The 26,090-nt window shown below is 43.0% G+C and overlaps 2 protein-coding genes across 2 annotated transcripts in view; both read right to left on the reverse strand.

Annotated features, from left to right (window-relative positions):
* Positions 1 to 4,195: 4,195 nt before the first annotated feature.
* SMKR1 (small lysine rich protein 1) lies at positions 4,196 to 11,254 on the reverse strand. The gene is made up of 2 exons (XM_033099106.1): positions 10,900 to 11,254; positions 4,196 to 5,254 (listed from the first exon to the last, which is right to left on the reverse strand). The coding sequence occupies exons 1-2, from the start codon at positions 10,987 to 10,989 to the stop codon at positions 5,057 to 5,059; spliced, it is 288 nt and encodes a 95-aa protein (XP_032954997.1). The 5' UTR covers positions 10,990 to 11,254; the 3' UTR covers positions 4,196 to 5,056.
* Positions 11,255 to 18,370: 7,116 nt separating this feature from the next.
* Positions 18,371 to 26,090, reverse strand: part of STRIP2 (striatin interacting protein 2) — a 39,355-nt gene continuing 31,635 nt past the window's right edge. The window contains exons 19-21 of the mRNA XM_033099291.1: positions 25,482 to 25,586; positions 24,431 to 24,635; positions 18,371 to 22,237 (exon numbers count right to left, since the gene is read on the reverse strand). Coding sequence (XP_032955182.1) covers positions 21,987 to 22,237; positions 24,431 to 24,635; positions 25,482 to 25,586 — 561 coding nt within the window. The 3' untranslated portion in view covers positions 18,371 to 21,986. The remainder of the gene's footprint in view (positions 22,238 to 24,430; positions 24,636 to 25,481; positions 25,587 to 26,090) is intronic.

Consider the following 26,090-nt stretch of genomic DNA (forward strand, 5'->3'; position numbering starts at 1 on the left):
CATGAATTCCTTGAGTCCTGCAAGGGAGAGTGGGCAGCGCCCCCTGCAACTAAGATTGAACATGGCACCTTGAGCTGAGCTGCCCCTGAGCTCCCAGATGATTCAGTTGGTTGGAGAGCGTCCTCTCAACCACTAGGTTGCCGGTTCGACTCCCGCAAGGGATGGTGGGTTGTGCCCCTGCAACTAGAAATGGCAACTGGACCTGGAGCTGAGCTGCGCCCTCCACAACTAAGACTGAAAGGACAACAACTTGAAGCTGAATGGCACCCTCCACAACTAAGATTGAAAGGACAACAACTTGACTTGGAAAAAAAGCCTGGAAGTACACACTGTTCCCCAATAAAGTCCTGTTCCCCTTTCCCAATAAAATCTTTAAAAAAAAAAAAATCAAAAACCAAACAAACAGTGGGTTGGAAGTGCAGACTTGAACCAGGGAAGGCAAGCAAGACCCGGTGAAGTGTTTTTTGTGGGACGTGGGTGGAGGGGAATGCGTGGGTGGTCTGGTGGCACGTGCTGTGGCTCAGAGGCCGGGAAGGCCACTTGTGCAGGCGGATAGAGAGAGCACTGTTTTCTCCACAAGGAAAAGATGAGAAAAAAGGCGAAGGCAGAGGGAGGGAACAGAGGGAGGGAAGAGTGTGGAGGGGGTCCTGTCTTTCAGAGAGAGTCCTTCCTTCATGCCCCTCCCCCCACACTGTCCAACTGGAGGGAGGGAGCCTCGCAGGCTGTCTGCCCGCTCATGCTGCCCCTCCCACCTCTACTGGAGATCTAGAACAAAGAAAGAAAATTGATTGATTTTGTATCTTTTTTATTATGGTAAAATATACATAAAATTTATCATTTTAACCATTTTTAAGTGTACAATTTAGTGGCATTAAGTACGTTCATATGGTTGTACAACCATCACAACAATCCATTTAGAACTTTTTCCTCATCCCAAATAGAATCTCTATACCCATTAAAAAAGAACTTCCCGTTCCACCCTCCCCTCAGCCCCTGGTAACCACTATTCTGCATGCTGTCTCTATGAATTTACCTATTCTAGATGATTTATATAAATGAATCATACAATATTTGACCTTTTGTAGCTCGCTTATTTCACTTAGCATAATGTATTCACGTTTCATCCATGTTGTGCGTGTGTCAGAATTTCCTTCCCTCTTCCAGGCTGAGTAAGGTGTTACTCTCCATAAAGAACTATTTCCAGAATCCTTATCACAAGAAAAACAAAATGTGTAATTATGTATGGGGACAGATGTTAACTAGACTCCTGGTGGTGATCATTTCACAGTATATACAAATATCAAACCATTATGTTGTACACCTAAAACTAATACAGACCAACTTTGGCTGAACACACAGCGCTTGTGGGTCATGGTTGGAAATTTGGTCTTATCCCAAGAGCAACCGCGGGTCACCATGGTGATGTTTGAAGCAGAAGAGCAATGTAATCACACCTGTGTTTTTAAAGAGCAATGGCCAACCCAGTATTTGTGTGTGGTAAGAAATAGCAGGTGAAGAGAAAGTCAATCTCATATTGGCTCCGACCCTCCCGACCAAACACGATGCCGCCCCCAAACCCAGCGGTGAGTGGCTCTGTCTGCAGGTCTGCCCAGATTCCAGGAGCACCTGGCCACTGCGGGGACCCTGCTTCGCCACCGGCATCTCTGGGTTCTCATGGCACACGCTGCACACTCCCACCACCAGGGGGCGACAAGGAGGCGTCGGCCACAGGCGGCTGGGCGCGGCGCAGACCCGGATTCTGACAGGTTGTGGTGGTGCACCAGCTGAAGCCCCCCCTTCCTCCCTTGCACATTTCCCCTCATCTCCCCTTTTATAAAGGAGACGGAGGCAAGGAGGCACCCCCGTCCAGCAGGTCACCGCCCTTGTCCCATTCCCTCATCCTTCCTGACATCTCTGCTGCATGAAGCCCCACAGACCCCCTTCCTTCCAGATTTCCTCACCCCTCCTTCTCCTCCTCCTTCTGTGACAGTTCCTCTTCCTCCTTCTGCCCTAAACGAAAGGAGGTTGTTCCAAAGGTTCCTAACTCGGTGCTCTTTATCTCTCCACTATCCAGCCCAGCCTTTGGTTCCAACCACAAGCTTGTGTTGAACACGTCAAAATCTACCGGCCTGGCCAACATCTCTCTTCTGAGTCCTGGTCCCAAATTCCCCAGTGCCTGCAGGACATTTCCACGGCCACCTCACATCTCCCAGGAGAAGACCTAATTCATCTAGTTCACGTTTTATAGCCAGGTGACCAGCCCTGGTGCAAATGGCTGGAGGAGAGCAGTGATATAGGGCATAGCAAAGGTGCGGTGACATGGGGAGAAACCTGTGGACACCAGGTAAATGGACACCCTGTGGACAGGAAGAGAAGCAAAAACAGATGTAGAAGAGATAGGAGAGTCAGGAGAGACCATCAAAGAGGCCAAGACAGCAGAGAGTATTGAGAAGAGGGTATGGGTGCAAACAGGGCACTGGCTCAGCAATGACCAAATTCCATCCATTCGAAGGCACTTCTTTTTTCACATCTGGACACGATGTGTCATACAACTGATGGCATTAGGGTGGGTTTTCCCTCTTCTTTCTTAGTGGTACATATGTATTACTTTTTGCAACGTTTGTTCACTTTCTCTAATTATGTGCACATAAGAAACAGATATGCATATATACGTCTGTTTGTGTATATACATATACGTATTTGTATTGTATATGTATATATTACATATATTATATATGGATATATTTATACATAACTGTGCATGTGCAAAGGTGACAAAACATTCGCTCCTGAATCTGGCTCAGTGGTTCTCAACCAGGGGGGATTTTGCCTCCCAGCGGACATTTGGTGATGTCTGGAGACACTTCTGGTTGTCGCAGTTGAGGGAGAACCATCAGCACCTAGTAGGCAGAGATCCGGAATGCTGCTAAATATCCCACAATGCACAGGACACTCTCCGACAATGAATGATCCAGCCCCAAATGCTAACTGTGCCAAGGTTAAGGGCCCTGGTCTAGGTAAAGGGTCTGGGGGTTCACTGTACTTTCTTTCAACCTCTCTGTGGCTTGCGATTTTAAATACAAAGTAGGTATAAAAAAGAAAAGATGTGTGACAAGAAGGTGAGGAGGTAAAGAAAATGTGAGGAAATTCTTTCCAGGATCCTGCCTATGAAGCGAGGGGTAACAGCTAGAGGGAAAACAAGGGAGCACTCCTGCCAGCCACACTACGACCCCGCCCCCATGAAGAATCCCCCTGGTGTCCGTGATTAGTCATTCCTGACCAGTACTACCCCCACCACCCCTTGGCACCGTGGACTGGACCAGCGGGAGGCCCCTGACCCCTCCCCCCCACACCACTTAACCGCTAGCTGCTACCACAGAGCCTGTTGTGTGGTAAGACAAGGCGGGTCTATTCTCTCCTGTACAGACCCAGGAACGAAGGAAGCATAGAAAGAGACCACAAAGCAGAGCTGGAGTCCCAGGGATCACAACAAGATGAAGTTGTGCAAAAGCAGAAAGAGAGTAAGCAGAACGAAGCCGAGCACAGAGGGAGGATAAAGCATCAACAGTTGGCAGAGCTGGTGGTCTCACTACAGTAGGCACAGAAGTGAAGTAATGCCACTGCTGCTATGCTCCTGGCACCATCTTGGATCCGGCCCGAGAGGTCAGGCAGGACCCACAATGTCCTCATCTCATGCTCCCCTCGCCCCCACCCCCCATTCGGTTCCTCTTGACCTGGCAACTAGGGCTCACCCTGAATCCGCACAGACAGGACAGCTACTCAAATGTCATCCCCCACAAACTCACGTGTGTTATGAGCTCCCACTTTTCTAGAATGAAGACTCATGCAATTTCCTTTCTTCTTCGATACTTATGAAATCCTGAGTCCTGGGTTGCAGCCTTCCTCAGCAAGCTGCGTGAATCTCTGAGATCCTCAGTCGGCAACCTGCGGCATCCCTGTCAGTAATTCCGACCAACTAGACCATCCGTGGACAGGCGCTGCCTAGAGGACCCAGAGCTGTGCAAGCGTCAGAGTGGGGCAAAGGGCAGAATGTGCTGGGAAGACAGCGCAGGAGGCATGGGGGGGGGGTGGGGGTGGGGGGCAGAGAAGATGCCAGGGGATCCAGAGATGATGCTGACACTTGACAATGCCTTTCCTTCCAAGTTCCGTATTTGGGGCTTTTAGGTCTTTGGGGCCAAGAGGAGAAAGATCTGCGGCTTTATCTCTTAAGTGTCTCCGCCCAGGCTAGGGAGGTCCTGTAATATCAGCAGAATTCACATGGCAAATTTCTGGCACCAATTCCATAACCAGCCAAGTTGAAAAGAAAGCCTGCAGAAGCTGGGCAGAAGATGTAAAAGTGCAGAAAAGGGGGGAAGAAGAGTCAGGTGAAATAGAAGGAAGAGAGGGATGAGGCTGGTTGGTTCCCTTCTCCCTGCACCCCAACCACTGAACACTGTGGGCTCCTTTGAATCACTTGTTTATAGGCCCTAACAAGGTCTAAGCTGTAGAGACAATCTTAGTTTCCACTAGTGTCTGTGGCCAATTAGAATAAGGCAAGAGGCAGACTGCTGAGAAGAAAATTATAGAAACAAAATATTTATTATTTTTTCTGAAAAGGACAGGAAAAGGAAACAGTGCCCAAGAGAGGGATGTTCATTAAGCAAATGCTGTGCTTTTTGCCCGTGTCTTCTCTAAATAACAAAGCCCCTTTGGCAAAAGAAAACTCCTGCAAGCTAGAATTAATTGTCTTTCGAGAGCAAGGTTTAATTCTGACCCAGGGTTATCATTTCTTTAAAGTTCTATCCATTCCACCACACTGTGCAGGCATTACTGTGTTTTCCTCCCTTATCTTCCAAAAAACCAAAGTGGCTAACCATGGCTGCGTTGGCCTAAGGAAGTGAAAAATGCGTGACTTTCTCATTAACTGCCACAGAAACGCTTCTGCATCTCAAGTTGCCTTCAGTGACGTCTCCTTTGCTTACAGACAGTTGTATTACCCATTTCTCTTCCCCTAGTTCTGTTCTCCGTAATAGAGATGCTGTGAAACGCTGGCACCTTAAGTCTTCTTTTTCCCTTTCTTGGACTTGGGGGCTCCCGGCCAGAGGAAGCCCCGCATGTGCAGGCAGTGGGCGACATTGTGCGCGATGTAGTAGAGGTTCAGCATCGCCGCGGGGCTGAGAATGTCCACTTCCGGCTTCTTCTGCTTGGTCCCGCGGGCTGCGCGCCGGCCTTTGCCTCGTTTCCCTTTATCTGGCTTTCGAAGACAAGTATATATACGGGGCAAAAAGTTAGTGTTAATAACCTTGACGTGATTTTCAACATCTCCTACTGAACTTAAGAAAAAACAAATTCCTAAAAGGAAAAGATGGTAACAACCACCACCTTGGCGTGGAATGGGAAGAGAAGATACGAGCGATCTAATTCAACAAACGTACATTAAGCACCCCCAGATTAAAGGAGACCCAACCTAATGCAATGTGTGGGTCTCGTTTGCATTCTGATGCATACAAACAAGCTATAAAAAGGCAATTTTTAGGCAATTGGGGAAATTTGATACTATCAAGGAATTATTAATTCTATCAGGTCTGACAATGGCATTGGGTCATGGAAAAAATGTTTACACATTTCGGAGATACTAAAATCTGTAGGAATGAAATGAAAGAAGGCCTGAGATTTGCTTAAGAATATTGCAGCTCCCTCCCCGCCGAAAAGCAGATGAAGTAAATGTGGCAAAATCCTGGTAATTTCTGAATGGATGTATGGGGATTCATTTTTGTGTGTGTATGGAAACTTTCATAATGAAAATTAAAGGAAAAGCATGTTCAATAATCAGGATGCAGAGATACATTTTGGCACTTGTTCTGCGGTAGTCTCCAGCTCATTAAGGAGCTGTGAGGACTGAGACATGAATATACAGCACTTAGCACAGCATCTGACAAGAAGTAAACACTCACTAAGAGATGGTTGCCATCACTGATCATGGCTAATCCTCAGAGCTGTGTTTCAGAGGGAGGGAGGTAGTGCAAACCGGTGTCCACCAGAGTCAGGGCCAGGCCAATGCCTTCTGGGAAAAGGAAGGGATACTATCCTAACCTGGGAATAAGCTATCTCTGAAGTTCGGCTAGCGCTGCACAAAGCTGAGTTGACTTGGCTACGTCCCACGATCCCGAGGGAAGTGTGTTATTTAGAAAGTGTCTCTTCTAGCTAGACAAGGGAAAGGAGAGGAATGGTTCAGTTATCAAGGACGCCTGCAAGGGCTAAATACTTGTGTAATTGTTGTTCTGTTCATAGCATCTCGCTTTACAAATGTCCCAAGCTAAACCAAGAGAAACATAATTTATGTGGTTACAAACACTAAAATACACTTTTGTGAAGTGAAATGGAGTAGATGCAAAACCCAGGAACCCAGATGAGAAGCATCTTATAACACAGAGGCCCCGCTTGCTCCCGTGAGGAAACCAAAATGAACACCCACATGATAACTGCATCTCCCCATAAAGCACCCCTGTGGGGTGTGGAACATACACAGCCAGAAGCTCTCAAAGATTTTGGGTCTTGGCTTTCTTTATGATTTTACACTTTTTTCTTTGCATGTCACCCACACTTGACATACCTGGAATAACTACAAAAAGAAGTGTGTGTTTTAATCTCTAAAATGGTTTGAGAACTAAAATTCACACAGAAGTCTGACATTTTTATTCAAAGTTCTCATCTTTTTGTAGAAATTGGCAAATTGATTCTAAAATTCATATGGAAATTCAGAGGACATAAAATAGAGGGTTGATATTTTTATTCAAAGTTCTCACCTTTTTGTAAAAGATTCTAAAATTCATATGGAAATGAAAAGCACTTTGAAAAAGTTGAAGGTCTAATATTACCTTATTTCAAGACCTATTATAAAGCTACAGTTTCCAGACAGTATGGTATTATTGATGTCAAGATAGACAGATAGATCAATGGAACAGAATAAAGAGTCCAGAAGTAGATCCACACATACACGAACAACTGATTTTTAACAAAAGTGCCAAAGTAATTCAGTGGAGCAAGGATAACCTTTTCAACAAATGATGCTGGAACAATAAATATCCATTTGCAAAAAATGAACCTCAATCCATATTGGCACCATATACAAAAATTAACTCAAAATGGCTCATAGAGCTAAATGCAAAACCAAAAGTCTCTGAAAGAAAATACAGGAGAAAACCTTTGTGACCTTGGGTTAGGCAAAGATTTCTTGGTTATGACATCAAAAGCACAATCCATGAAAGAACAACTGATAAGTTGGCCATCAAAATTAAAAGCTTGTGCTCTTCAAAAGGTATTGTTATGAAAATGAAAAGCCAAGCCCCTAATTGGGAGAAAATATTTGTAAATCACATATCTGGTAAAGGCCTTACATCCAGAATAGATAAAGGACTCTTGAAACATAATAAGAAAACAACCCAATAAAAAATGGTCAAAAGATGTGGACACTTCCCCAGAGAAGATACACAAATGGCCAACAAGCACATGAAAAGAAGCTCAACGTCAAGTCATTCGGGAAATGCAATGAAAACCATAATGAGATACCAGCACACATTTATTAGAATGGCTCAAGCTCCAAAGACTGAGCAAACCATGTGTTGGTGAGGCCATGGAGAAATAAATGAACTCTCATACACTGCTGGTGGGAATCTAACATGACAGACACTTGGGAAAACAAATTGGCAGTTTCTTTAAAAGGTTAAACACATACCTACCCTACAATCCGCCATTCCACTCCTGGGTATTTACCAAGAGAAATGAAAGCATATGTCCATTCAAAGATTTGTACATGAATGTTCAGAGGAGCTTTATTTGTAATAACTACTAACTGCAAACAACCCAAAAATCTATCAGTGGGTGAATAAATAAAACTGTGGTAGCACCATACACTAGAATATGACTCAGCAATAGAAAGGACTATCAACACATGCTACAACATGGATGAATTTCAAAATAATTTCACAAGCGTTAGCCAGAGAATTCATTCTGTACAATTCCATATTTATAAAATTCTAGATATTATAAACTAATCTATCTATAGATACAGAGGGCAGATCAGGGGTTGCCTGGGATGGGGGAAGGGGGTGGGGAACTGGGTACAGAGGAGCAAGAGAAAAGGACTGATTCCAAAGGAGCACAAGGAAACTTTGGGGGTGATCAACATGTTATCTTGATTGTGGTGATAGCTTAATGGGAGTGTCCATATGGCAAACTTATCAAATTGTACATTTTAAATATGTGCAATTTATTGTACATCCATTATACCGTAGTGAATCAGTTAAGAAATTATTGTGAGTGAAAATTTTCAGTTTCTGAGCTGATTGGGTTGGTTCAACACAACTCTATGGCTCTTGGTTGTTCCTGGTCTTAGGACACAGCTCCCGGCTTGAAACTCTCTAAACTCCTGAATAAAAACCACGTGGCTCCAGCCACACTGGCCTTCCTTCTAGTTCCCAAACTTCTAGCCTCTGCTCAAATACCACCTCTTTAGAAAACTGCCCCCATGCACCGTTTCTATATTCTATCTATAACTAGGGTAACTATATAATTGCCCAAACCAAGACACATCAACAAACAGACACTGGGACTGTCCCAGGCAAAGGGGAAGGGGGCACAGATGGTCTCCAACAACCCTCCCAGCAGTGCCACTTTCTATTTCCTTACTTTAAGCATACTTCGCTAATAGTATTTTTGTTTGTTTGTTTATGTTATTTATCGTATCTTTCTCTAACCAGAGGTTTGTGTATGAGTTCACCACTGAATTCCCAGGGCCTAGACCAATGTCTGGCACATTGTAGGGATGAATAAATACTTGCTGAGTGAATACATTGTAACTCAGATGCAATGCAGACTCCAGAATTAGAAAGTAAATGTAGATTTCGGCTTTTCTGAATTTTGAGATCCCTGCTTCATTCACTGGACAAATGTTCAACAAACAGCTACTGTGCACCAGGCCCTGCAGCTCGGCTCCTGTCTCCATGAGGCTTATACAGTCCAGTGAGAGAGAAATCACGCACACATTTCCTCATCAACTATGCTGTGAAAGGAGAAGCCCAGGTACATGGCATTATGATGACACAGGATGGGCAGGGAGTGACCTAGTCTGGGATATGAAGGGAGAAGGGTTTCTGAAGAGTGGCCTGTGGCTTCTAAGAGGCAGGGAATTTCCAGGCAGAGCAAACAGCCTGTGCAAAGGCCCTGAGGCTGGAGAGAACATGTGACCCATAGGAAACCATGGGGCGGGGGCGTGGGGGGGATCGGTGGGTAGAGTAGGGGGGCAGTGAGGAGATTTGAGGGGAAAGGCAGGCAGGTTGCAGCTCCGGCCAGCAGGCCTTGGAAGCTAAGGCGTTCGACCTCTATCCATGGAGCAGTGGGATGCCATTAGCTTAAATGGCTTTATTAAACCATTCTGCTTCAGTTCCCTGGCCAGAGAGAAAATGGCAATATCAACCTTGTGGAGTAACCTGGGAATGACTCACTTTAAATCAAGTGGTATTTATTTAGTGCTTTTACATGCAGTGAACTGGAAGGAACACAGCTTTACCAAACACATTTCTGCACTACAGTCTAATGGAGCCAAAGAGGCAAAGACCTAAGTGCGGTGCAGAGGGCGTGGTGCTTAGGGAGCAATCCGTAAACAAGAGGTACTTCCGAGCTGCGTCTGTCTTGAAGAAAAGTAGATCAACAGCTGGAGATGGGGCTGGTGCAGGAGGATTCCAGAAGAATGGAGGCCTAATGTGGGATTTTTTTTTTTTTTAAAGCAGAGAAGATTATACGGCAGATTAAGCTGAAGAAGTTGAGACCCCTTTACCAAGGGCCCTGAGCACTAAGCAGAGCAGCACTTAGAGTACTTAGTTGAGCAGACAAGGGAAGTTCTTGAGGACCTGGGGTGGGGGTTTACAAGATCACAGATGTTCGGGGCTGACCAAAGGAGACAGAGAGCCCCTGGGTAGCATGGACAGTGAGGTCGTGAGCTACTGCCAGAGTCCAGGTAGGTGGCAAGGAGGGCTTGAGGACCAGTGGCGTTAAGGGTGGGAAGCAGGTTGCAAGAGGTTGGATGAGGCCTGAGAAACAGGAATATTTGTGAGTTTGAGCCAGGAGGATGAACTTACCATCAGAGGCCAGAGATGGTAATGGTTACAAGAGCTGGATTTTGAACAGTTTGAAAAGGCTCTCTGGCGGAGAGATTGAGTGGAAGTTGGAAATGGAGGTGTGAAGTTTTCAGGTTTGGCTTAACGTGGAGCTCTGTGAGCCAACGACTTGAAGGTGAGACAGAAGTTGGGACATCCCAAGCTTTCGTGGGCATAAAATGCAAGAATTCCCTGCACAAGAGGCCTCCTCCAAAGCCTTTCCTCAAACTGGAAATGGAAGGAAGAATCGCTCTCTAGAGCCGGTGGTCCGGGTGGCACCTGGGCTCATTTTCTACTCAATCTGCAGAAAAGAACCCTTCAGGGGACTCAGGGCGCCGACAGCAGCAGCTAAGTGCCTGGCCAGGGGTAACGCACCATGTTACCAGCCTATCTTTATTTCACACATAAACCATCTTCTGGGTGTGAAAGTAAGTGGCTCAAAAGAACCAAGGAACTGCAACCCACCAACTCACAGAAAGAGGGCTCGGCCTGATTCTGCGGCTGCTGTCCCCTTCATCGCGCAGACCACCTGGGGAGCCCCTCTCCCCTTTCATCTTTAACCCCCAGTGTTCAGATTACTTGGATTGGACACCACTCACAACGCGAGGAGATGAAGACACCAACCTCGCGATGTGGGTATCAAATCTTGACAAAGCGTGTTTCTGCAGAGCAGAACACTACGAAACTAGCGAGAGCCTCGGAATCTCGGCATCTCGTAAGTACACTTAAAGAAGACGTGTATTACCATGGTGACGCCTTTCTCAGTTGAGCAGATGAGCGTGGCATGGGTTCCCAATCTTGATCTGAACAGAGAGACCCCAGTTCTCGGTATCATCCGGAGGCGGCACCCCCGCGCCCATTCCTGCCGCGCACCGGGCTTCCTCCTCGGCCCTCGCCTGAGAACGGCCGCAGGTCGGGGACCTCGCCACGCTTCTCAGAAGGCCGACACGCTCCGGGGATCCCGGCAGGGTTAGGGGGCAGCCAGCCCCCGAGCGGCCGCAACACCCAGACACCCAGGCCACCGGCTGCGCCTCTCGCGTCGAACACGCCGCGGGGAACGGGGACACGCGGGCGCCGCCAGGCCGCGCGCACAGACGCCGGCGGCGCGCCGCGGGGGCGGGGCCGCGCACTGTTTACCTGTTGCCAGGACACCGGGGCGTGGCGCCCGACTGTTGGGCCCAGCCGGGCTGGCCCAGCGTCCGCTGTCCCCTGCCTGTCGTACCGCGCTGGCGGGGCCATTTCACCTCGCGCGACGGCGAGAACGGTTGTGAGCGCCCGGAACCCCGGCTCGGCGGGCGCTGGGGCGTCCGGGTTTGGGTGGCCCGGCGGGCGCTGGCGAGCTCTGGGGCCGGTCCTGGCGGGGTACAGGGCCAGGCGCGGGCCGCGGGCGGTGCTCGGGCGTGGGTGGTCCTGGCCTTGGAGTGGGCTGACTCGTGTGTGAGTCTGAGCTTGGCCACTCGCTGGCTGACCTTGGAGAAGTCACCGAAGACTCCACGACCTCTTTTGGAAAGTGAGATAAAGCCTTTGAGGGTTGAAGTGAGAATAACTTGGGGAAATGTTTGTTAAAAAAAAGCCTGTAACAGCCGCAAGAGAGTAAGAGCCGTGAAGTTCTTATGCTCCGACAGGAGTTCTTATGGATTCGACAGGAAAGGACACAGTAGGTGCGAGTTCGTTCCTACATCTCCTCCCTGAAGGGGAGGCTACAGTTTGGGAACAGCCCTCATTCCTTTTTTACGACTGTTGCTTTTTATCCAACAGTTTATTGAGCATCTACCATGTGCCAGACGTTATGTTCTAGGCCCTGGAGATTCATCCCTGAATGAGTCAAAGTTCTTAAAGGTACTTTTTTTTTGGGGGGGGGGGCGGGTATAGAAATGGGGGACATGGAAGATATTGAAAATGATAGGTGCAACACGGTGTATTATATTGGATGTATTAAATTGATGTGACTAATGGGTGCTCTTTTAGATGGTGATTGGGGAAAGTCTGGGGAGATGACCTTTAAACAGACTTGGAGGGTCAGAAGCAGTCGGCTAAGCCACGGTCTGGGACAGGACGTTGCAGGCCAATGGCAGGAAGAGAAAACTGGACGGGGAAGCAGGGGTGGAGTCCTGAAAGGCTCTGCAACCAAGGATAAGGTGTTTCGTTTGCCTTCATTTGATGGATGATCTGGCTTCCCAAGGGGGAGTACGTATATCAGTATTTATGTACCAGATTCTCATAATCCTTTCCCTAATCCTTCAGCAACAAAGGAAACCCAAGTTCCAACTACTTTTAATTTGTCTGGTAGTTTTGTCATGAATCCATCTGCCCTTGATATGGTAGATTCTCCTGCCCTCTGCCTTTGCTTTCTCCTCTGCTGGCCCCTCTCTTAATCCCTGGGTAGGGGTGGCCCACACTCCCTGCATTTCTTTGCATCATCACAACTCTCAGGTTAACCCTCTATTGGGATCACCCCCCAGTCTGTTCCAGCCCTGCTTTTCCTGAGTTCCAGATAAGAGGTCCAGAGCCCTGCTAGAAGTTTTCAAATTCAGGTGTTTCAGAATAGACCGGTGATTGGGGGGTGGCATGGAGTGTGTGTGTGTATGGGGGGGTGAGGGTTGGGAATTAATCTACAAAGGGTTAAGAGAAAAATTGGCATTCCCACGCTTCAGTGGGAAGTATCACCCCGTTGTTCTGCCAAGCCCAGCAACTTCTTCCTTCTCACTGATGTCTGAGACGAAGTTACTGTGCTCCCCTCCCGTCCTTCTGTCCCATCTCCCCACTTGTTTCTCGCAGTGCGTTACGCTCCCAGCTCACTGCACCATCTCATGCCTACCTGCCTCTCCTGCACTCCACTTGCTGGCTGAGCTCAAGGTCCCGTCCTCAGCCCCCTGCCCTTCTTCCTGTGTCTTCTCACGTGATGTCAGCGACTACCTGTCTCGGGATGACACAGTCTCTGTCGTGGAGGAATGGCCTCCGTCTGAGTTCCTGTCCTCAGGCCCCCTTATTCCCTACACTTAGGGCATCTTCCCCTCATGTCAGCCTCTCTCGGTTTCCTGTCAGTGGCAACACTGCTCTCCCGGCCTCCCGCCTTTGTCATCTCTGACTCGTCTCTCTCCAACTGGAAGGATGAGTCCACCATGAAGACCAGTGCCTCCTCTGGAAATTCTCTTCTATCAGCCCCTCCCTCGACATCGTCCTCATTTTAGACCAGAGCTTCATCATTCTGTACTAAAAATCCTTAACCCGGAAGGAGAACTTTGCATACATCATCACCTTCTCCAATTTGCACTTGAGGTCAGAGAGTGTAAGTAACTTGCCCAAGTTCACACACACAGAGTAGCCAGCTCTGTCTGTCCAGCCTGTGTTGTTACACACTAAAATTATTCGGGAAGGTGCCCTGGACTGGAGGCCAGAAGATGTAGGTTCAAGTCTTGGCCTCACTGCTTACTAGTTAAGCAATTTGGGGAAATTCTTTGAACTTCACTTTCTTCCCTTGGGTTGCTGAGAAGGTGATATGATAGAATGCATGTGAAAGTGCTTTGTGAATTCAAATTGTTTCCAGTAAGACTTGCTTTAAAAATATAAAGTTGGAGGTAGGGGTGGGGAAATGGAATGGGGACAGGTACTAATTTTCAGTTATAAGATGAATTGGTCTGAGGATCTCATGTATAAATAACATGGTGACTATACTTGACAGTATGTTGTATAATTGAAATTTGCTAAGAGTGGAACTCAAGTGTTCTCAGTAAAAAATAAGTGAGGTGATTGATGTGTTAATTAATTTGATTGTGGGAGTCCTTTCACAATGTATATGTATGTCAAATCATCATGTTGTATACTTTAATATATTACAATTTTATTTGTCAATTATACCTCAATAAAGCTGAAAAAGAAAGATATACGTAAAGCATAAGAAAGCATGCTTTGTCAGTGGACATATGAGGTTGGACAATTAAGTTCACAAACTCATCCTAGAAAAAGTGCTATATTGCTGAATATTACTAGGGTCACCTTCGAAGTACTCCCCGTGGGAAGCTATGCACTGATGCCAGCACCTAATCCACCCTTCAAAGCAATTTTGGAACTCTTTCTGGAATGGCCATCAGAGCTGTCCTCGTATTACCCTGGATGTCCTGAATGTCTTCAAAATGTCTTCCTTTTAATATTTCCTTTATCTTCGGGTAAAGAAAGAAGTCATTGGGGGCCAGATAGGGTGTGTAGGGGGGTGTTCCAATACAGTTATTTGTGTACTGGCTAAAAACTCCCTCCCAGACAGTGCTGTGTGAGCTGGTGCATTGTCGTGATGCAAGAGCCATGAATTGTTGGCGAAAATTTCAGGCGTCTAACTTTTTCATGCAGCCTTTTCAGTACTTCCAAATAGTAAACATGGTTAACTGTTTGTCCAGTTAGTACAAATTCATAATGAATAATCCCTCTGATATCACAAAAGGTTAGCAACATCGTTACCACAAGTTCAGGAACTTAATTGTCAGACCTTCGTAAAATGAGACAAAATCAATGGTTTAATGACAGTCTGGAACAACTTCAGTGGCAGCACCATCTTCAAAGTCTGGATCTTCAGACTTTGCACTGGAGAAAGCCTAAGCATTGACCTTACAAGGAGGTGAGTGAAGAGGGCTGCTGAGATGTGTGGCTGAAAACAGACTTTGTTATAACACAGAGCGCAGGTTACCGTTAGAATCAAAATGTCATTGACAACATATGCATTTTTCTTAAATACCAGTCCACTTAAGAATCACTTAGCATCTAGGACTTAAGATAGATCTGTTTATTCTATAAGAACTGAACAAATCTTCCTGTGTAAACTGGAAGATGATGTTAAATTTAGATAACTATTCAAACTTACATCCGAATAGCACTAGTTAATTTTATCTGTTTATAAATACACGTCCTTATGTCTCCTTTATTAATAGTAACATTTACTGTACTGTTCTTTAAAAAAATGTAACATTACCAGAATGAAAGCATGCATTCTTAGAATATCCAAACTTAGAATATCTATCACTATCTTTCTTAGAAGTTACACTTTAAAATTCCTATTCCCTCCCTTCTCTCCCTCCTTACTTCCTTTATAGCGCTGCATTCACTTCACCCATTATAGCCTTAACATTGAAGAGGAAGTTACTAAAAAATAAAACATTCTTTGAAGGTAACTTCCTCTGGTCAGCCGCTAGGGTCCTAGCAGTGAGAACCTTGGGGTGCAGTAGGACGAGCTGGGGCAGACTCAGGGAGGAAATTCTCTAGAGCAGGCGGTCAGCAAACTCAAGTAATAAATAGTTTAGGTTCTGCAGGCCTATGTCCTCTTTTGCAACTACTCAATTCTGCTGATACAGAACGAAAGCGTTTATAGACACCATACCATGTAAATGAATAAGCATGCCGTTTTCCAGTAAAACTACTATGGAAACTCCAATTTGAATGTCATCAAATTTTCATGTGTCATAAAATATTTTTGTTCTATGAATTTCTTCCCCCTAACCATTTAAGAATGTAAAAATCATTCTTAGCTCCTGGGCTATATAAAGAATGTTGGTGGGCCAGAGAATTAAAATGCTATTTATTATTCTTGCTGGGGGACTCTTTGAAACGGAGGAGAATGAGGTGAGAAATAACAATAACCAGCAATTATTGAACACTCCTGTTTAGCAAGTATGAATCTAAGCACTGTATGCATACTGACTCATTTAATCCTTATGATTCTAGAAGGTAAGTAGTAGTATTATCCCCATTTTACAGATGGGGAATCTAAGGTATAGAGATGAAATAACTTGTCACTTACCACACAGCTAACAGAGCCTAGATATAATAACTCACCAAGTTGCGTCCAGTACCTTCAATCTGATCCATTACGCTGTATGACCTTTCTGGGTAAAATAGCTCACATCCTGTGGTAAAGACATACTACCACAGGCGTCCACGTGGAGGAGCTTTGTCATGTCAGCTCCATTAAGCCTTTGAACAAAAGGTTACAGAAGGTCCAAAGTTATGTTCTATTAGGAGGCAAGGGGAGAGATGGCGCCATCGTGTTTAGTAAGGAAGTCATCAAAGGTGTTTGAGCAAAGCTGGGATGACTTTTGTACTCTTACAGTTCCTTAGAAAGGCTTTGGTGCTTTTCTATAAAATAAAAGTAAAATTTAAAAATCGTTTTTGAAATTTAAATCTGACGAATTACACAGGAGTGGACAGCCTGAACACCTCCCCACAGCCCACTCAGACAAATTACGTTTGTAGGATCTGGGAGTCTGAAAGGCCGGAGCTGCTAGCAGGAGGTTATATTTCAGATTGCTCTGGCCTTTTGCTACGAGAACTAAGTGAGTCTCCCTTCCCCTCATCCTACAACATACACACACCCCATTCTTCTCTTCTATACCTTTGCTTCTAACTTTCTTCCTTGCTGAAAAATGTTTTAAAGCAGTGTTAGGGAAGAATTGTTTGATTTAATTATTCAATATATTAAATTTATAGTCATTGAAGAAAACGCTGATGTAGATAGATCTCCAGGATAAATGATAAAGGCAAGTATAGATCAGAATATATTGTGCTTCCATTTGTGTAAAAAATGTTGGTGGGGAGGAGACGAGTATGATCATGGGAATTTGCTGAAAGTGTAACAAATAGAAAAAATCCTGATAGTGATGGCTTATGGAGAATGAGATAGGGATCTGGGGTGGGATGTTACATTTTTCACTGTGGACTCTGAAAAATCATTTGATTTTTTTTTCAAATGTATTTTCTTAACAAAAATACCAATAAATACATAAATGTATTCTTCAATTTTACACTTGCTTCCCTGTGTCACAAAATCTACCCAAGCCTGACACTTTCTTTAATTGACTCTCCTTTGACTAAGTCAATAACTGCAAGCATTTTCCAAATAAAGATAACTCCCCCTGGATTTTGCCTTATACCGCTAATAATGATAGAGTAAATGAATCAATACTGATATTTATAAGGTGTTTGATGAGCGTTAGTGGATTGATTGATGCCTCCCAACTCCCCAAAAAAAGTATATGTTCATGATCTCATCCTTAGGGTCTGTGAATATTACCTTATATGGCAAAAGATTAAGTTTAGGCTTTTGACTGCAGAAGCTTATCCTGATGGGCTCTATATTCAATCAGATGTATCCTTGTAAAAGAGACGCAGAGGGAGTTTTGAGAAAGAAGAGGAGGAAGCAATGTGACCATGCAGGCAGGAATTGGAGTGATGTGCCACAAACCAAGGAATGCCTGGAGCCCGCAGAAACTGGAAGAGGCAAGGAATGGATTCTCCCGTAGAGCCTTTGAAGGGAATATTGTCCTTCTGATACTTTGATTTCAGACTTCTGGCCCCCACAACTGTGAGAGAAGAAATTTCTCTTGTTTGAAGCCAGCCAGCTTCTGGTAACTTGTTATAGCAGGCCTAGGAAGCTAACACAGTGGGAAGAAGATACAACTAATGGCTCAAGTTAGGTGTTGGGATTCCATAAATGTTCATGTTTCTTCTGGCCCAAATAATACCACAGGTTGATTGTATTGAGGTATTTAATTCTGTTGTAGACACTTTAGTTGTTACTATAGAAACTAGGAAGTTGTGAGGTTCTTGTCAGTGAAAGTACTGGAGGCTAGATTAACACAGAGGGAATGCTATTAAAGGAATTCTTGCATTGGATGGAGATTAGCCTGGATAATCTCAGATCCCCTTAACTCAAGGATATACTTCCACAGAAAAATCTGCTTCCAAATATGAGGTTTAACATTTTAAGGATAATAATTAGAATAGTCAAACATATGGAGAGTACATTCACCTGGGAAAGGTATTTAAAGGTATAATGTACTCAGGACTTACCATCTATAAACTTTCCAGACCAGGAATTCTGAAGGCAATCCAGAGGCTACTGAAAATTCACTAGTGGAAAAATCAGTCAAATAAGATAACTCATGTGTTTTTCCAAAATCACCAATTAGGACTTACCCATGCCAACATTTCTAAAAGTATCTGCATGTTGTTGCCAATATAAAAGCTTTGATCTCTCCCTTTGTTCTACCTTATTTTAGAGATTACACATTTCCTTATATTGTTAAACTGCCACCATATTAATAGCTCAGTGTTGAGTGGTAAGATTATAAGGGAGGCAGATTATTCTTCTCACTATCACTATATTCTTTTTTTGGTTGAGAGAAAGTGAGAAAGCAGGAGGCCCAGAGGAAGACAAAAGTTATATTTAATGTATACATAATAAAATCATGCTGTGGCCATATTTACTCCAAAATTTTTGATGTCTCTTGTGTTGAAAAGCATCATATAAAATATGTACCAGTATTAAACACATGTAAGATAGTACTGGCTGCTATAGAATCTACTGAGTGTTTCACAAATGTTTATAGCTAAATTCTGTATTTTGTAAAACATTTTTTATTACAGAAGATATTCTTTTATCACACTAATACAGAAAAGCCTGGCCCGGAATTATAGGTAGAACAGATGTTAATTGGCCATGCCCAGTATTTCTGAGATAATAGCAGGACTTTGTTAGCCTCTGCAAATCACCCTAAACACACACTTAGCATGTAGCATCCCAGAGTGCCAAAAGAGTAGCCAAGTTCATATTTGACCTAGCCTGGATATTAAGGTGGTTACTTAACTCACCAATTACAGCATTGATGAGATCAAGGTCATGAATTTGATTGTTGTATGAACCAGTGTCATTTGTGTTCCAGAACCACAGCGACATTCTTATTCTCAGCTAGTTTTATTGTAAATATGGGCTACCTCAAGAACTACAGCAAAGAATTCAAACACAACTACTCGGGGGGAGAAACAGAAACCATCAAAACACTTGTCTATAGGATTGTCTTTATATAACAGAGGTTATTGTTATGTGGAAGAGCAGGGGAATTGTGGACAAAGGTCAAGAAAGCCACAACTGAAAATATCAGCACTCTGGGTGGTGAACACACAATGTGATATATAGATGATGTATTACAGGATTGTACACCTGAAAGCTATGTAACTTTACTAACCATTGTCACCCCAATAAACTTTAATTTTTTTAAAAAAGAAAGAAAATAGCAGCACAAAGCCCTGAAATGGGTAGGTTCAAATGCTCCCTGGAAATCTGCTGAAATTCTCAAGAATCTCTAAGAAAGTCCCACTACCAATCTCAAGAGTTCATGGGAAGCTGCTGTATCTCACTGTCTACGGCAATCTGGTTGCCAATTGGTTCCGTTTCTCTAGCGAGCTTCTCTGGCCCAGTGGCTGGCTTGTCCATGTGAATTGCTTCAGGCCAATGGAATATGAGCAATTTGATTTATGCCACATGCAAGCAGGAGCTTTAAAGGTGCTTGCATGGTATGGTTTGGTCTTTTGCTCCTGCCCTTTACTATGAGGACAGTATATCCCAGGTAGGGCCAAGCCCATCAGTCTAGTGCCAGAAGAAGACGACGAATGGAGCAGAACCAATCTAGTAAGCCAACCTGAGTTAAGCACAGCTGCAGCTGATCCCCAAACCCATGAACAAGAAATAAAACTTTGTCATAAGTCACTGAGATTTTGCAGTTGCTTATATTTGTCTACTCCCAGGGAATACTAATAGGAGGTTTTATATATTCATGCTCTTTAATTATCTTTCCTTTTTGTATCTAAAGTCTATAAGATTCTCTTATGTTGAAGAATTTAAAGACCCAATTTCTAACTCTAGTTCGATTTTCTTTTTATTAAAGTGCTTCAGTAGATAAACAGTGTCAACACAAACTTTATTGAAATACTCACAAATAAAAATCTTCTACTGTAATGAATCACTCAAATAATGGTCTTTGCAGTAACAATAATCACCATTGGAGGTTGATTAATCTGAATTTATTCCTAACCATACACATTGGTTCTCAAATTGGGAGATTCAAAGTTGTTACCTTAACATATGGGGCTGGCTGTCAATAGCTGAATACCAGTCCCAGCAAGTCAGTGGAAGAATTATGCGACTTGAAACTAATCACTTCTCCTTGGTACCACAGTTTCTCCATCTGCACTGAGAATTAATCTTCCCTTCGAGAAGATTTGTAAGAAAGTATGAAATGTTAAGGCTTAGCGTACTTCTATGCCTCAGAAAGCATTCATGTGCATATTTTTAAAAGGGCAGCTTATTTGTTCTTGACACAAATTAAATACTATATGGCTTAAAATGAAATAGATTGATGACTGCTCTTTCCTTGAACATTATGTTTTTACTTAAATCACATTAAAATTATAGATTAATAGGGTTCATAGATGATATGCTCAGTAAATTATTTTGATTGCAAAGAGGACTACCACCCTACTCAGGCAAAATTTACAAATTATTTTAAGAAGTTTCATTCATTACATACTTACGTTCATCATGACCTTCCCATAAAAACAGAAATCCGGCTACCTTAAAGCACAAAGAAGTGAAATTTTAAGCTTTAATTAGAGTTTTGGTATAGTTCCTTTGGACGTGGTTTGTAATTCGGTCATGAAAATGAGATTGGGGTTGACAAAGGACTGAGTCAATAAGCCAATTTTGATTAGATCTCCCCCTCCTGGCACAATTAAAGTGGCCTAGTGCTATCACAAAAAAAGATTCAGTAGTGTCTATGTGGTGGGTGGGAGTGGATTTAGAGTTAAAAAGCTTGATAATATAGATGACAAATGTGGGGATAGAAGAAATGTAAAATAATCTTGATTGAATCAGAAACTCTTCTAAAAACTTGTCCTGTTGGGAAGTATTTGATTCTACTGTAAGAAAAGTTTATAGAGGTTGGTACACTAGTCCTTATGTTTTCAAAGAAATGTGCAATACTTTTAGGTAGAAACAGTATTGCTAAACTACCAGCAGAAAAAAGAAAAAAAAATCAATCAGTATAGAAGAAAAATGGTAAGCTGTGATGCTCTTGCTGTTCAATTCATAATTGATCATGAGCACGAATGGATACACCACCTCAATAAATAAACCCTTCTGTAGTTAACTGGTCATTTAAAGAATGAATTGGATGAAAAAAATAATTTTCTACAGTGTAGGCAGTCATTTTAAGACGAAGGTAGTTTCAAAAAAACATGAAGGCCTGTTTCATATCGGTTGTGGCAGAGCACTCCATGCCCTATACAGAGTACACAAGGAAATAATTTTCACAAGGAAATAATTTTCACATTGAACACAGATCTCTTGGGGAATAAAGAAAAAAACACTTCACACAATATACATGCAGTATTTGGGTAATAGTAAATCATCATCCTTCACAAAGCAGGTGCAGGTGTTCTAAAATCATCTCAGAGCTAATGATTTTAGAAAGAGGTGAGTGTCAAAATTCTACATTTAAAATAGAGACTTAATTTCAAAGTTGGTTTTTCCAAACCTCTGGTAAATCCTAGGAATCCAGGGTGAGCAGAAGACAATGTTCTCTTTTATGACATGCACCTCCTATTACCATGAATAGGAGTGGGCCAAATGAATGCCATGGGCCAAATGCCATAATAAACTTACACTCACTTGGGGCCAACAAAGGCCAGGCTGGTTCTAGGCAAGACTGAAAAGCAGTCCCACAAAAGAGCCTGTCAGGACCGATCCAGCAGATTTCTAAGGCCACCTGGCACCCAGCAGACCCCAGGGCAAGTTGATCAATTTTTTTGTGACTCAGGATCCCAGGCTTGCACTATCTCCAGGCCCAGCAGCTCCCAGAGTGTCCCGAACTCCACAGGATGTCGGTGGACTGGGCCAGCTCTCCCCTGGACAAGCACTTCCAGAGCGGGAAACAAAGGCTGAATGGGCAGGGTAGGCAGAGCACCATTTATTGGAGCCAACCCCTATCTATCAGATGCTTTGTAGACCAGAGCTTAGTGATTCTGGAGCAGCTCTTCCCAACAGATGGGTTGTGAAAACACCTCTCTTTCCAGCCAGATCTCATATGAATAGTGGAAATCCTCAGGCAGATCCAACCTCTGCCCCAGCACACTCTGCAAGCAGTTATCCACAGGTGAGAATTCAGAGTCCTGGGGTCTGTCATACCGGCGGCTGTTAAAAGCCTCAATGTTGGCCCTCAAGGTGCATTCTTCTGCTTGGAAGTCCCACGGCCTGGCGTCGATGTCTGTGATGGGAAGAGAGAAAGAAGAAGATGTATACAATTCAGGACACGGTGCCCCTTACCACAGAACATGGTCTGTAGGATACCAACAATGGAACTGCTCAGAATTTCCTTTTCTGTAAAGAGCCATGTACAAAGTAAGTAGATAACATGCTGTCACTCAGGTTTAAAAAATACACACATGTCTACATACACATGCTTATATATGCAGAGACTATCTTTGGAAGGGAGTCTAGAAACTGGTAGCAGTTTCTTTTACTCTATTTCCTTTTCATTATTTCACCGTTTCACTAGTTATATGCATAGTAAGTCCTCAACGTCATTGATGGGTTCTGTGATTTTAAGCGAAATGACATATAAAGAAACCAATTTTATCATCGGTTAATTGACATAAATGAAAGGTAAGTTCCTAAGGTATCTCATCAACTTATAATGAAATGACATTGAATGAGGATATTATTCGAGGACCTCCTGATTATATTTTCAAAATGGCAACTCAGTTCCCTTTCTTGAGCTTTCCTCACGATGGGTCTTTCCCACTTGAACAGAATCACCAGCTCTCAAAGAATGGGAAAAGGCAGGAAGAGGTACAACAAGGAGACTCAGAATGGACCGATTACTAAAGACTTTCCTGATTCCCTGGGACCTCCCCCAGCACACGATAATCTATGTGTCAGCTTATGTTAGGATTATGAGGTGAAGGCTTCTGTGGAGGTAAAGACAGAAAACAGATAATCTGCTTTGTTTCTACTTATTCCACTTAGACACTTATTTTAGAGCCAGGAATACATATTTCCCAGATCGCTTATGTCCCACACTCAATGGTTTATCATAAGTGCAGCTGGGGTTTGGGCTCACAATGGCAGCAACAACAGATGTGCCCTTTACAGGATAAAACATTTTCATGTTTTAAAAGTCTATAAGAATTTAAATAGTTAATTGTGCTTTATGTCTTACAGTAGAAGTTGCATCCTGGCTTGTTATCTGCCAACCACACATGTCCCTTAGTTCTCTGAACTCTTTACTGCAGCATCCTCTAAAATTCAGGCAGGTTACAAATTTGAGCAAACACAAGTCATTAGTAATCTTACCAAAAACTCTTAAATGCAATTATGCAAATAATGATCAAATCCCACTACAGCAAACATCAATACAAGGAAAAAGCTCTCTAAAATGAATTCTTCCAAACTCTGGTCAATCTTAGGATAAGTCCTGGTAGGTCAACCAGATATTGCAATGTGAGGCAATATACAGTTACCAGCATTACCTAGACTGTGGTTTAGCCAAACCTAGCTAAAAAGGTTTAAATCGAATGTATCAAACCTTTAGATCTAACTTTCAGTTTACAGGTAATACCAGAGATAGAGGAATAACGTAAATGATACCACACGAATCAAGTAGATAAATCTAGAAAGTGGATGTGTAAACTGGAGAAAACTTGAACTATTTCTTCAATTAGTCAGTGTTGGAGGGGAGGGGATAGCGGGAGGGGGACGGTGACTGCTAGAATCAAAACAAATAAAAGGATATAACAACCAGATGGAATTTATGGTCCTGGGTTGGATTATGACTTGGAAAAAAATAGCTTCAAAGAACATTTTGGGGCAACTGGGGAATTCTGAATATAGACTTGATTATTAGATAAAATAAAAATGTCGTGATATGGGAGGGTAGAAATGTTAACTGAAGAGAGAAGATGATAAAATAGCACATACAATTTGCTTTCATTTTAATAAAATGTGTATATGTAGAAAAAGATCTGCAATAATACACAATAAGATGTAAACTGGTAATCTTTGGGTGATATAAATGTGGCTTAAATATGGTAATATTGTAAAATGTTTGCTTACTTGTATTTTCTAACTGCTTTGTAATAAATAAAAGGTTGTTTTAATTTAAGGGAAAAAAAAGCTCTCAGCAAAACCTGTCATTTAAAGGAATGCTTTGGAAAGGGAGTAATTATCCCTCAACTTACTTGTTTAATAAAATAGGTTTTCATGGTTTACGTAGGACAGGGTACGTGCTAGATTGGGGCAGTGCATTAAAGTTTGTTACATCAGCACGTGACCTATAACCACACATCTTCTCATCTAAAATATGTAACAATTCATACAATGAGAGTAGAGATAAATGTTTATTTAGTTTTGTTTAAACCCCAGGCAACTCCTGGCGGTCGGAAGCTCTGAGAATACTCACCATTCCCGTAAGCCCAGTCGTCATTCATGCGGTGGCGCACTTTCTGGTAAATGGCTGACATGGTTTTCATGTTGCTTTTCCTCCACTGGCGCCCAAGGTACTTGGTCTGTATTTTTAGCAGCTTCAGGACATAAAGTTGTAGCATGGCCTGTTTGACCTTGAGGGCCCGCTTTAAGATTGGAGCAGACTTAAACACCACCAGCATCTGCCCATTTAAAGAGGGGTGGGAGTGAAGAAAGACAGATGCAAATCTAAAGTTTCTTGGAATTTCCAGCTCACAGATAAATTAAGCCAAATCTGGCTGGCCTCAGATTACCCTGGGGAGCTTTGAGAATCTATGGTCCAGGCTCTACTTAGATTTAGTGTTTAAGAACATAGAGGAACTACTCCATTTATACTTCACAATGAAAAGTTTCTAATATTCAAAGTACATGATATAAAGTGCAAAAATATTTTGTCAGGTACACATCTCATTTTCACTGCTGGCACTTTCTTGGGTATCTTCTAGAGGTAATTCTATGTATGCATATATTACTTTCATTAACGAAAATGATAGCCAACTACATATCCTGTTACACTATTTCATACCATGCCTTTTTAAAACAATATATCTTGAAAATTATTCCATCGAACTACCTCATTCTTTTTAATGTTATATAATATTCTATTATAAGGTTGTACCACAAATTATATAACCAGTTGGTCCCATATTAACGACTAGTTAGGTTGCTTCTTATCTTTCATGATTACAAATAATGCTGCAATGAAAAATCTTAGACTTGGGATGTGTAACTATAGTCCAAATAACGACACTAACTTCCCTACCAGAGCAGCCCTGAGGAAGGGTCCATATTTAGCTTCCTGAAAAGAAATGGACTGGTAAATAATTATCTCATATAGAATAAATGTCCAGAATAAGGAGGTGTGAAATCTTAGGTAGCATTTAGTGTCTATCTATAGAGCTCGCAAAGCAGGAAGTCGAAACTATTTACTAGAGATTCAAAAAAAATTCGGTCTGATGGACACCTCAATGATCTGAAGCGCCACTCACCATGGTTCTGGAATGCTTCCATTTGGTCAGCTTATTGAGCAGCCTCAGAAGGTTGATGCAGGAAAAGAGGTTCCTCCAGCAGAACTGATTGTTTTCTCCAGCTTCCTGTAATAAGGCACGCCTCTCATTATCTCAGCACCTACAAGGCTGTCATTCCCACAGAAACCTGGAAGTCATTGGTGGTCAGTCTAGATGAGGCTTTCCATATGAAATGCTTCCTCCTCACCATCCTGCTCTTCACACACTGAGGCCTTAACCCATGCAATATCTTTCATCTGAAAACACACAGCTGCCAATCCTGGAAGACTCTGGACTTAGAGCAAGCACTGGTCAGAAAGATGATACATGAACATAGAAACTTCATTTAAGCAAGCTTTCTAATTTAGGATCAGAAAAGAGATGATAGAATTTTTACCCCCATATACTTTACAACACTTATATAAGCTATGTTTGTCACTGCTAGGAGTTATTCTGGTAGATTTCAAACTATGTGAGATGGATCTGATATTCATTATGGTTGAATTTTTAAAAATCATCCCCCACCCTCCTTTATCAAACATATTGCAATAAATTGCTTAATTCTTCAGCATGGAAAGAAAAATGGCAGAT

This window comes from Rhinolophus ferrumequinum, chromosome 26 (assembly GCF_004115265.2).
Source record: "Rhinolophus ferrumequinum isolate MPI-CBG mRhiFer1 chromosome 26, mRhiFer1_v1.p, whole genome shotgun sequence".
NCBI classification, from domain to species: domain Eukaryota; kingdom Metazoa; phylum Chordata; class Mammalia; order Chiroptera; family Rhinolophidae; genus Rhinolophus; species Rhinolophus ferrumequinum.